This window comes from Loxodonta africana, chromosome 2 (assembly GCF_030014295.1).
Source record: "Loxodonta africana isolate mLoxAfr1 chromosome 2, mLoxAfr1.hap2, whole genome shotgun sequence".
Taxonomy (NCBI): Eukaryota; Metazoa; Chordata; class Mammalia; order Proboscidea; family Elephantidae; genus Loxodonta; species Loxodonta africana.
In genome coordinates this window covers 48,046,649-48,058,853 of record NC_087343.1, presented here as the reverse complement: position 1 = coordinate 48,058,853, position 12,205 = coordinate 48,046,649, and the positions used below count along the sequence as shown (strand labels likewise).

Here is a 12,205-nt window from a genome sequence, read left to right as displayed (position 1 = left end):
TAAGTCCCTTAACTCCTTGAAGAGCATTTGTCAATATAAAGGTTTACCTATTTTCAAAGCTCTTGATTCATATTACTTAACTTTCTTCTGTAAAGACCCTTCAGATCTATAAAACTTCTGTAGTTTGATTCTTTGATTTATTCATTTTGAAATAAGACTTGGGAGGTACCCTTCAGAGCCCAGACATTTCAACTAGTTTTAAGTAGTAACAAAGGTATCCTCCTAATGCTGTCCGGTCTGGCTTAGGAGCAGGCAGAGTAAGCAGAGAATCCTGCAACCCCACCTATGCTTAGAGCGGCACTGTATCTTGGGTGCTTAAGCACAAAGATCAACAAGCTCAAGTACTGCTCCAACGGCAAAGCGGGCAGGGGAAAAAAAAAAAACACTAACACACAGAGAAGTAACGGGAGACGGAGAAGTGCCAGGGTAAGGATTCTATGTGTAGTTAAATACATAATAGGAAAGTAGAAAAGATTTTAGATACTGGCATTGTCCTTTAAGACAAACTGACCTAGCAATGGTGAGCAGGACTAACAAGGAAAGACCAGAGTTTATCTGAGGCTGTAGCTCTGATAATGGAAAGTAGATGATTTTACAGATATAAGTTAAATCTACAGGACTTAGCTATCGACAGACTAGAGGCCTAAGGAAGCTATTACCCAGGGGGGTTTTACGTGGAAAACGGAAAGAACAATGTTATTGACAGAAATAAAATCAGCAAAATGTGGTGGTTCAATGGAAAGCAGAGTACATGCAAGAAGAGTCCAAATTTAAACATTTAGAATTTGTGGAGCAAAGACTGATAGATCACAAAGTACTATTTCCTTTTCCTTGAGGGCACACAGCTTGACTGCACTTCCCAGCCTCCTTTAGCCAGTGGAATGTAGCTAACAGTAATGGCACAATATCTAGGAATGGCCCTGTGTAAAAAAGAGTTAATTAACATAGTCTTAACTGCTATCCTTGGAGAGATCTGTCTTCAGGGCTGGCCCTTGGCTGGTGTCTGGGAACTAAGATTTTGGCAAGTCTTCCACTATTAACTGATTAAAAATGGCTCTCTGTGCCTAAACTGTTTGTAAAAACAATATGGTATATGCTGAACTCCTGCTTTCCTTCTGGGAGCTTGAATTTGGATACATGCCAGGCAGGGATAGCTATGTGACACTGAGTCTCTAATAACAAGATTTCTTAGTTGGCAACATTTCACACATGTTGTCACAACTCATTGCTGGAGGAATTAAATGTGTTTTGTGTGACTCCCTTGGGAGAAAGCTCTTGGAAGCTGAGCCTAGTTTCCCCCAGCGTGGTATCCTTTTGCTGCAAAAAAAATCATAGTCATGGGTAAGACTATACGCTGAATCCTGTGAGTCCTCCTAGAGAATCACTGAACCTAAGTGTAGTTTTGAGGACCTCCCAGCACAGGCATAAAAACTTCTCACGCAATTTTTCACACTCCTTCTTTATCATCCACTGGCTGAAAAGAATCCCAAAGACCTAGACGACTATGGCACCTCAGGATGGAAAGGGGCTCAATCCCTGAATAACTGCATGGAGCAGGCCCCTGTCAACTCCCCAACCGGTACCGAACTATGATATGTGGAAGAAATAAACTTTTACTGTGCTGATTCATTTAAATTTGGATAGTTTCCAAGATTAGCCTCCTCTGACAAACATATAGAGCAAATAAGATATCTAAGTAGAGGTATAAGGTACTTAAGAAATTATTTGCTTGAAAGCATATCCAGGGCTAGAGATATAAATTTTGGAACAATCTAGTTAGAAATGACAGTAAAAAATATGTGAATAGGTGGTCAAGCAAACAGAATAGAGACTATCAGAGGATTGAAGAGACAATGCTAAGGGGCACCTATGTTTCCAGAACTGGAGAGAGCAGAGTTGCTAGGGAGAGAGTAATAACAACACTTCTTACTCTTTCCCTTAGAGATGAAGACAGAGAAAGAAAAGTGTGTAGGGTCCTGGAAAGATGGGGTGATCAATGGTTAAAAAAAAAAAAGGCAGCAAATGTCCAGGAGGATAAAGACTGCAAAAAGAACAATAAATGTGGTAACTAGGTTACTAGTGACATTCAAGAAAACACAGTATCTGCAAAGGTAAAAAGAGCACAAAAAGGGAATATCTATGTTTAGAAAATGATTAGTACTGCAACTAAAAACAATTCTATTATGCAAATATTCTGAAACACATTTGATAAAATATATGCTTTACTTGTGACATCGGTCTGAAGTGTTAAGACTCTGATATCTCCCTCCTTGAATCTTCAAAACAGGGACAGATACAATTAAGAAGAAAAATATATACCTAAAAAGCTGTATAGTAAGAATTAGCAACATTTCACTAAAATTCAGAGGACCCTAAAACTTACTTTTGGATGCTTATGATTTTCCTTAACTAAAATTTCTGGTTCTGAAAGGAAACTGATCAGATCTTTTACTTTCTGTGAAGAAGAATCTTCAGGGAAATCTTCATCTACTAACTTGTTCTCCTCAAAATATGTCATGTCCAAGATAGCCTGAAGAAACAGAGGAAAGTATCTATAAACGATTTAAACGTCAGAGAGTAACCCCTGTAGTTTAACTTTATATGCAGATGCTTTAACAGAGCGTTTAAAGAAGACACTGGTGGTTCGGCGGTAGAATTCTCCCCTTCCATGTGGGAGAAGCGTGTTCGATCCCAGCCAAGGCACCTCATGCACAGCCACCACCCACCTACCAGTGGATGATGCTGTGACGCTAAACAGGCTTCGGCGGAGCTTCCGGACTCAGACAGACTAGGAAGAAAGTCCTGGTGGTCTACTTTCAGAAACCAACCAATGAAAATCCCGCGAATCACAACAGTCCTGTCCGCAGCTGCCCGTGGGGATGATGCGGACACAGCAGCGCTTCGTCTACTGTCCACGAGGTTACCAGGCGTCAGGGGGGGGCCTGAGAGGGGCTGCCACCACCACCACCACCACACATTGAAACTTGAAAAATAGACAGTATCTAACTGTAAGCATAATTCAAAACACAGCTTATAAAATAACTTCATAAGTATTTTACTAAAATTCTCAATGATAATCTTGCTTCCCTCAGAAAAGAGATTTATGTTTTAATCACTATAAATTCATCACATACAATTATAAAAAGTATAACTATATTCATATACAGACATGTACACAGGTGTGTACACACGTTTCTTGTTGCGTGCCATCGGGTCGATTCCAACTCACAGCAACCCTATAGAAGAGAGTAGAACTGCCCCACAGGTTTTCCTAAGCTGCAATCTTTACAGGAGCAGATTGCCAGGTGTTTTTCCCTGCAGAGGAGGTACCTGGTGGATTTGAACCACTGAGCTTTCAGTCAGATCCTTCAGTCAACAGTCAAGAACTTTAACCACTGCACCAACGTGGCTTCGTGTGTGTGTGTGTGCACGCGCATGTATGGAGCCCTGGTGGCATAGTTGTTAAGAGCTCTGCTGCTAACCAGAGTCAGCAGTTCGAATCCACCAGCTGCTCCTTGGAAACCCTATAGGGCAGTTCTACTTTGCCCCATAGGGTCACTAGGAGTCGTAACCGACTTGATGGAATCTAACATCGACAACGTACATGTATGCATATATTCTAAAATTTTCTAAATGTCTGCTGTATCAAGTTAATGTCACCACCTCTAGTTTCGTATACTGCCTCTTCAAAAAAATTTGCTTTCCCAAACCTACAGCCAGCATCTGGGGGTATCCTGGTAGCTAGCCCTGGCAGCACAGTCGTTAAGAGCTTGGCTGCTAACCAAAAGGTTGGCAGTTTGGATCCACCAGCCACTCCTTAGAAACCCTATGGGGCAGTTCCACTCTGTCCTATAGGGTCACGATGAGTCAGACTCGACTCAACGGCAATGTGTTTGTTTTGGTTTTTGGCACCTAGTAGAGGACATATACTATCAACACGATGCAGCTCAAACACTAAGTTCCCAACATTCCTTAAATACAAGAGAAGATACTCTGTGCAAGCACCTTAAAACTGCCCAAAGCTTTTTTTTTTTTTTTTAACCTACTGGACTAACAATAGGAAAACTGGATTCTAGTGTCAGTTCTGCCACTATCACTTAACTATCCGAAGACAAGTCACTTTTATCTTACTGAGCCACAGTTTCTTCACTGGTAAAATGACGAAACTGGACTATATGCCTTTCAAACGCCCTTGCTTTGAGGATCAAGTGAATTAACATATACAAACCACTTAGAACATTATCTAGCACATAGTTAAACCAAAATCCAAACTCATTGCCATTGAGTCAATTCTAACTCACAGCAACTCTACAGGACAGAGTAGAACTATCCACAAGGTCTTCAAGGCTATAAATATTTACAGAAGCAGACTGTCACATCTTTCTCTCACAGAGCGGCTACTGGGTTCAAATCGCTGACCTTTCACTTAGCAGCGGAATGCTTTAACCAGTGCACCAATGGTGCCCCTTAGCACATAGTTAGTGGTACTTTTTTAAGGGACAGGTGTTATTGTGTGGAAGGCCTAAGTCAAGATGGGCAAGATGATTCATTCTATGGAACATAGTCTGTTGATTCAGAGGCATAGGTAGGGTCCAAGAGGGCTTGGGAAATTTGAATCTGTATCTCTAGGTTTTTGTCTTTTCTTGGAAATAAAATGTTCAGAGCCCTCCCATGTGAAAGAAATGAGATGATATTATCACATGCAAAAAAGCAGGAAGCCTCCTAAACAAAAGGGAAGCTAGGCTAATTACCCACCAAATTATAACAGCTCCTTGGGGTTTGTGAGTAGCTGTCACGGGCTCATTCGACCAGGATGTTTGAAAGCAAAATTATATGTACCTTCTCTCCAGAATGCCAAGCATGCTCAGTGCTGCAAATGTTTGCTGTACAATCCAAACGTGTAACTTCGAAACTTAACTAAATTTATCCCACTTTCTGTAACTACTTCATCTTTATTATCTCTTAGTATTTAGTCCAATAACGAAGTAACAACATGTGAAAACACTCTAACAACTATGAAGTGCTAAGCAACTGCTAATTACTATAATGAAATTATTTTTGTTAATGCCAGTTTGCCTCAGCAGTTTTTGAGGTAACCAAGAAAACAGGTCTTATCCAAACAGAGGCCTGAATCTGAAAGCAAAATAAAAGTAAAAAAAAAAGGTAACAGCAAAATCTTAGGGTCCTGCGCAACATTAGCAGGAGGAATCCTATTGACAATCCCAAGGTAAGTTGAATTCCAGGAAAAAAAAAAAAAAAATAGGGCTTTTATCTGGGTCCCCCCTCCTTCTGCATACACACAATTACACACAATAGTGTTTTATGTAAGTGTCCATAGAGGGAAGCCACTCTTTTATCAGCAACATTTTTTTTTTCCTGATTTCTTACATCAATGATACTTCTTTGCATACCACCTCAAAGTTTCAAGTCTATATACTTTATAGTTTTTAAACAAAACTAAATACTTTAGAAAGTCAACTGATTCATTACAAGTAAACCTTGGAGTCAACCACCTAAATAATCAGTTTGTTCCCCAAAAGGCACCAAGACCACTTCTGTTTCACTACCTGTGTGTAAAGTTCTAGAAGGTTTGATGGATCTGAACATTCTTTGTCTTCTCCACAAAGGATTTTCAGTTTTTCTAGAGCTGCAGAGGCCCGAATTAAAAAGTGATCTATAAGGGATAAAAACATGAGAGTTATTTCAGATAGTTCCAGACTGTTATTTAAACAAAAGAAAAGTTATGTATCTCTATGTTTCTGAATTGATGTAAACAATGTTTTACGACCAACAAGAAGCAACATGGTCGTTGGAGTATCTTATGTAAAGCTTGAAGTATGTCATAATGCCTAACCTTAATAAGAATATTGAATATACGATGGACTGCTAGAACGAACAAATCTCTCCTGGAAAAAGTACAGCCAGAATGCTCCTTAGAAGCGGGGATGACAAAACTTCGTCTTACATACTTTGGACTTGTTATCGGGGGGGGGGACCAATTCTTGGGAAAGGACATTAAGCTTGGTAAAGTAGAGGGTCAGCAAAAAAGAGGAAGACCCTCAACGAGATGCAACAATGGGCTCAAGTATAGCAATGATTGTGAGGACAGCCCAGGACCAGGCAATGTTTCGCTCTATCATACACAGAGTCACTGTGAGTTGGAATCAACTCAACAGCACCTAGCAAAGACAATTCTAATAAGTAAATTTATCCTGGATATTTTATCATGGAAAGCAAAAGACTGAAAACTTCCTAAGTATACTTTTGCCATTTCTTAAATGCATTCTGTATTTTCATAATGTTTCTTTTATCATATTAACTCACTCAAATTGTTCAAAATAATTTAAAAAGTTTTACTGGAATGGTACAAATAATGTATAAATTTACAGAAAGAGCTTCCACTGAAAATTTATAATTTCATAAATGTAAAATATTTTCCAAAAGAACATGACTGATCAAATCAAATGCCTCATAATATGTCAGCCAATCTGAGCAATTATTACTGATATTTGTGTTTACAGCTGTTACAAGTAACCTGAGCATTTCTTCAAAACCTCAAAATGGTACAAATTGCCTCATTCCTTCCAAACTTGGAGGAAATGGAATTTAAAATTTCTGATATTCCCTTTAATCACAACTTACCCTCCCTCTTCCTTCACTGTCTCTGAATTTCTTCCCTTTCTCTAACTTCATATTCCCTTTGCTTTATAATTCTACCTTTTCTTATGGATTTTTCCTCCCGAACCTACAAAGTATCCACATGAAGGCACTATCTGCCCTTCTGCACAATCTAATGTAGTCAGAGGTAGATCTGCCCACCCTTAGGACACTACACTTCCTGCGTATGCCCCTTTGTGTTCCCTTCTTGAAATATTAAATTTCCTCCTCACTGGCCAATGCACAGATAATGCAGCACCTGGGGCAGACCCATCTGATCTAGTCTCAGCAGTTACATAGATAAACAAGCTGTTTAGTGTTGGGAGAAAGCACCACCAAATTAAGCTATGTCCCTTGGCAACATATGATGATCTTAAATTTTCCTAGATAAGGCCTACGGTAGGTAGACCAGACTCTGATTCATCTGAATTGAAAGCTACTCCTTTAGCACTATCTTCCTCTCTCTCTTCAGCCCGAAGTAGCACCCATGCAACCCAGAAAAAAAGGTTCTATCATGAACTGAAATTGAATGGAATATGGCATTCCCCATGTGCATGTTCAGAGACTGTGTTGATATTTTCTTCTTAATTTGCAGAATTAAGACTTGCATTGAACTCACTAAACGATTGATGAGGAGGTTTCTCACACGAACCCAACGACATATTACTGGGTGTCGGGGGGGGGGTGTATATAGTCACATTTTAGAAAAGCTAATTAAAAAAATGCAATGTTTTTACTAGAACTATTCGGTCAAAGTAATGATTGGCAAGTCAAAGACTTGAATATGTTTAGCAGAAAGTGGTTCTTATGTAACACCTCTGGAAAAAATTCCTCTCGTGGCATATTTTTATATAGTAACCATATTGTGATTGTAGAAAGAAGAATAAATTACTAAAAATTGGCCAGAAATACATCACGTTGAGTAAAATAAGTCATTCACAGAAGTACAAATATTGTATGAGACCACTAAATTTATGAAAAGGTTTACACACAAAAAGAAACAATCTTTGACAGTTACAAGGGAGGGGAGGGGTGGTGATGGAAAAACACTAAATAAACAATAAATAAGTGGTAAGTTTGGTGATGAGTAAGACAGTACACCATACTGGGGAAGCCAGCATATCTTGTACAAGGAAAGGTCATGGAAGCTCCATAGACACCTCCAAAACCCCTGAGGGACTGACTTGCTGAGTTGAGGGCTGTGGGAACCAAGGTCTCGGGGAACATCTAGCTCAACTGGCATAACACAGTTTATAAATAAAATGTTCTACATTCTACTTTGGTGAGTAGCATCTAGAGTCTTAAAAGCCTGTGAGCGGCCATCTAGGATACTCCACTGGTCTCACCCCTTCGGGAGCAAGGGAGAATGAAGAAAACTAAAGATGCAAGGGAAAGATTAGTCCAAAGGACTAATGGACCACAACTACCACAGCCTCCACCAGACTGAGTCCAGTACAGCTGGACGGTGTCTGGCTCCCAAAACTGGCTTTTCTGACAAGGATCACAACAGGGGGTCCCAGACAGAGCTGGAGAAACACATAGAAAAAAATTCTAACTCACAAAGACCAGACTTACTGGCCTGACAGAGTCTAGAGAAACCCCGTGAGTATGGCCCCTGGATACCATTTTAGCTCAGTAATGAAGTCTCTTCTGAGGTTCACCCCTCATCCAAAGACGAGACAGGCCCATGAAACAAAAGGAGACTAAAGGGGCACACCAGCCAAGGGGCAAGGACTAGAAGGCAGAAGCGTACAGGAAAGCTGGTAATAGAGAACCCAAGGTCAAGAAGGGAGAGTGTTAACATGTTGGGGGGTTGGTAACCAATGTCACAAAACAACATGTTTACTGTTTAATGAGAAGCTAGTTTGTTCTGTTTAATGAGAAGCTAGTTTGTTCTGTAAACCTTCATCTAAAGTACCATCAAAAAAAAAAAAAAAAAAAAAGACCAGGCTTACTGGCCTGACAGAGACTGGAGAAATCCTGAGTATGTCCCCCAGGTACCCTTTTAGCTCAGTAATGAAGTCACTCCTGAGGCTTACCCTTCAGCCAAAGATTAGACAGGCCCATAAGATAAAACAAGACTAAAGGGGCACAACAACCCAGGGGCAAGAATTAGAAGGCAAGAGGGGACAGGAAAGCTGGTAATAGGGATCCTAAGTTCAGGAAGTGGAGAGTGTTGACATGTCATCTGGTTGGTAACCAATGTCACAAAACAATATGTATACTAGTTGCTTAATGAGAAGCTAGTTTGTTCCATAAACCTTCATCTAAAGTACAATTTAAAAAAGACTAAGAAAACAATTGGCCAGAAATAAAAAGCAAGAATTCTTGGATGGCATAATGTCTGGCTATGTCTGACCTAATCTAAAGAAGGTAACAAGAACTATCAATCCCTATAACCTAAAACAAATATACGGAATCTGCGGTACCAATGGTTAATGCCCTTGGCTGCTAACCAAAAGGCTGGAGGTTTGAATCTACCCTTAGGTGTCTCAGAAGAAGGGCCTGATGATCTACTTCCAAAAAATCGGCCACTGAAAATCCGTGAAGCACAGTTCTCTGACACACATGCGGTTGCCATGAGTCAGAATTAACTCCATCACAACTGGTTTTTGGTTAAAATAATATATAGTAATAATAAATAACAAATTTTGAGTCTATATATTATTTTTGTTGTGTGGGAAAAGAACTTCAATTCAAATACATGCAACCCACTTTTAATTAAACTTCATAAAGTAAGAAAATCTTGTTAAAATAAAGTTTGAAATGATTTCAGTGATGGTTAATAGATCATAATGTGTACCGCTGTCATTTTATTTTTAGTAAATTTTCAGAACTATAAAGCCTCCAAGCTAGAATCTCTAGTGCATGACTTTTATTTGCACTCCTCAAACCAGACTAAAGAAATATTCCGTGGGAAAATAAGCATGGTTTTTGGGTTCAATGATAAGTAAACACAAAAAAAGTTTTGCAACCACTTTAGACTGGCCCAACTGATGCTGGAGTGGGCAGGTGGCTGAGATCACAGAATACTTTATTTAGATGTAACCAGTACACTTCCAATGAGCCCTTGTGGCACCATGGTTAAAGCATTTGACTTTTTCAGCATGAGGTTTGAAACCACCAGCTGCTCACAGGAGAAATATGTGGCAGTCTGCTTCTGTAGAGGTTTAAAGCCTTGGAAACCCTACGGGATCCCTGTGAGTGGGACCAGCTTGATCACAGTGGGGCTTTTTTAGAGACACTACCAAATAATAGCTACTGTCCATTAACTAACTATTCATGTGAATCCACGGCTTCACTTACCACAAACCAAAAAAGAAGTCAGCTTAAGGGTAGTCTGTGGGCCTTTGAAGAACTCACTCCTAAGAAAAGATAATCCACCAAGAATCTTCACTGAAACCAGGCCTATATAAGTAAATTCATCAACTATTCAATGGCTTGGGAAAATGTCCCACAACTATTTTCCTATGAGTCCAATGACGATGACTCAGTCCACAAGAATTTAGAAACCTATCTGTAGGTGGTGTAGTGGTTAAGTGCTTACGGCTGCTAACCAAAGGGTCAGCAGTTCAAATCCGCCAGGCACTCCTTGGAAACTCTATGGGGCAGTTCTACTCTGTCCTATAGGGTCGCTATGAGTCGGAATCGACTCGATGGCACTGGGTTGGGTTTGGGTTATCTGTAGTAAGGGCTCAAAATTCAAAGTACTATATGTAGAACCTGTAAGCAGCTGAGAAGTAATGAAAAGAGAAAAACCAAAGCCAAAGCCGTTGCCGTGGAGTTGATTTTGACTCATTGGGACCCTAAAGGACAGAGAAAAACTACCCCATAGAGTTTCCAAGGAGCGGCTGGTGGATTTGAACTGGGGATCTTTTGTTTAGCAGCCGAGTTCTTAACCACTGTACCACCGGGGCTCCAACCAAGAGAACTGGACTTAAAATCAGAGGATCGAGACAATTCTCTAAGTTCATAATGAAACTTGTCAGATGTTCCCAAAGGAAGTGTTCTGATACTCATAGTGCCCTTGTGAAAATTAAGAGACGACGTATGTGAAAAAATTGTCTAAACAACACAAATGTAAAGCTAATCTTTACAATACCATTTACAGCTGAATTTAGAATTCAAAACACAAAACGGAAAATTTACCACGCAACAAAAACTGCAACTGTTAAACACACGTAGCCATCTTTATAGGATGCGAAGCAACCATTACTTATTTGCGCACTGTCATTCAATTTTAACCACTCACACCCACTGAAACTTTCGTGTGTACTTTCAGACTTTACCCTTCCCCAATCGCTACCGAGACAGTAAATTCAAGCCATGCCGATGTTTCCGAGAAGTGAGCGGTTTTCAAGGCTTATGAAAAAATGCGATTTTCGACGCAAACGCCTTGACTTAAGGCAATTTGAATTCTCAGGTGTGGAGACTCGACGGTGCGGTGGAGGTCAGAAAGGCAAGACCTCCCGCAGCCCGGGCATGAAAAAAAAAGAACCCCCCAAAACCACAGGCCGCAGCCTCCTGTCCCCACGGCCGCACAGCGCCAGCTCTGAACCACCCTCCGCCCACCAGCATCCCTTCCTCCGCTCCCTCACCGTCTTCGCCAGCGGCTTCGCTAAGCTGCTGTATGTGGGCCTGAGCCAGGTCCCCGAGCTCCTCCACTCGCTTTACGACAGTGGAGTCCGCGGCCGCCATGGCCACAGCTGGAGGGCGCGCCTTAGCCACGTGACCGCACCGGCCGGCGGTCACCTGACTCCGGGCTGTGGGCGGGGTGTGAGGGCGGGGCTTGCCGGGCTGGTGGGAGGAGACGCCAACGCTGGAAGAGGGCGGACCCAGGACTTCAGAGGTCATCCCGGGTTACACCCTCCTCCCGGACTCGCCCCGCCTCCCACAATCCTGAGCAACTAGGAGACCGCAGGGGCGGGGTATGATGTTGGGGCTCCCCTCTCTCCGTTCCCTCCTGTAAGCCAATAGGGAGCCACCTAGGACGCTCGCCGCTTCAATGGGAAGCCAGCTCTTTCCGCCCGGCGCTGGGATGACAGCGTGGCAGCTGCTGGGTGTCAGGAGGGCAGCCTGGCGTTCACGGTGTAGCGTCTGCTTCCAACGCTATAGCTGTAGTCAGGGGGCTCAGTTGGCCAAAGGGAAGGTCTAGACAGAGGACTTTGGCCTTGTAGTGAGGAGATTATTTAAGATTAAAAGATTATAACTAACCGGTCAGAAAAACAGGAAACCTGATGGTTGCCTTGTAGCATGCAAATCTTGGAGAAGTTGTTATGCCTCTTCCAAAGACTACTGGAAGTTCCCATTCGATACGCTTTTGAGTACTGCTTTCCTAAATTTAAATTTTAGCAGTTGAGTTTGTTTTATCGCTGATCTCTCTTGGTTAGCTCACGTTTACAGTACTTTTAGCCGTCTTGCGTCAAAATTATTTCTAACGTCGTGTATATTGAGAACCATACCTAAAGTGTTCATTGTGCGCGAAGTTTATTCTTTCAAACGTTGGTTTCAAAGTACTCAGTCATGAAGTCAAACTTCTACTTTGCAT

The 12,205-nt window shown here is 41.4% G+C and overlaps 1 protein-coding gene across 2 annotated transcripts in view; it reads right to left on the bottom strand.

Moving 5' to 3' along the window:
* Positions 1-11,398, bottom strand: part of RIMOC1 (RAB7A interacting MON1-CCZ1 complex subunit 1) — a 39,772-nt gene extending 28,374 nt beyond the window's left edge. The window contains exons 1-3 of one of the 2 annotated variants that reach the window (XM_010588119.3): positions 11,256-11,398; positions 5,568-5,674; positions 2,384-2,530 (exon numbers count right to left, since the gene is read on the bottom strand). In XM_010588119.3, the coding sequence (XP_010586421.1) occupies positions 2,384-2,530; positions 5,568-5,674; positions 11,256-11,355 (354 nt within the window). In that variant the 5' untranslated portion in view covers positions 11,356-11,398. The remainder of the gene's footprint in view (positions 1-2,383; positions 2,531-5,567; positions 5,675-11,255) is intronic. The other variant, XM_010588118.3, reaches the window with a different exon arrangement.
* Positions 11,399-12,205: the final 807 nt, after the last annotated feature.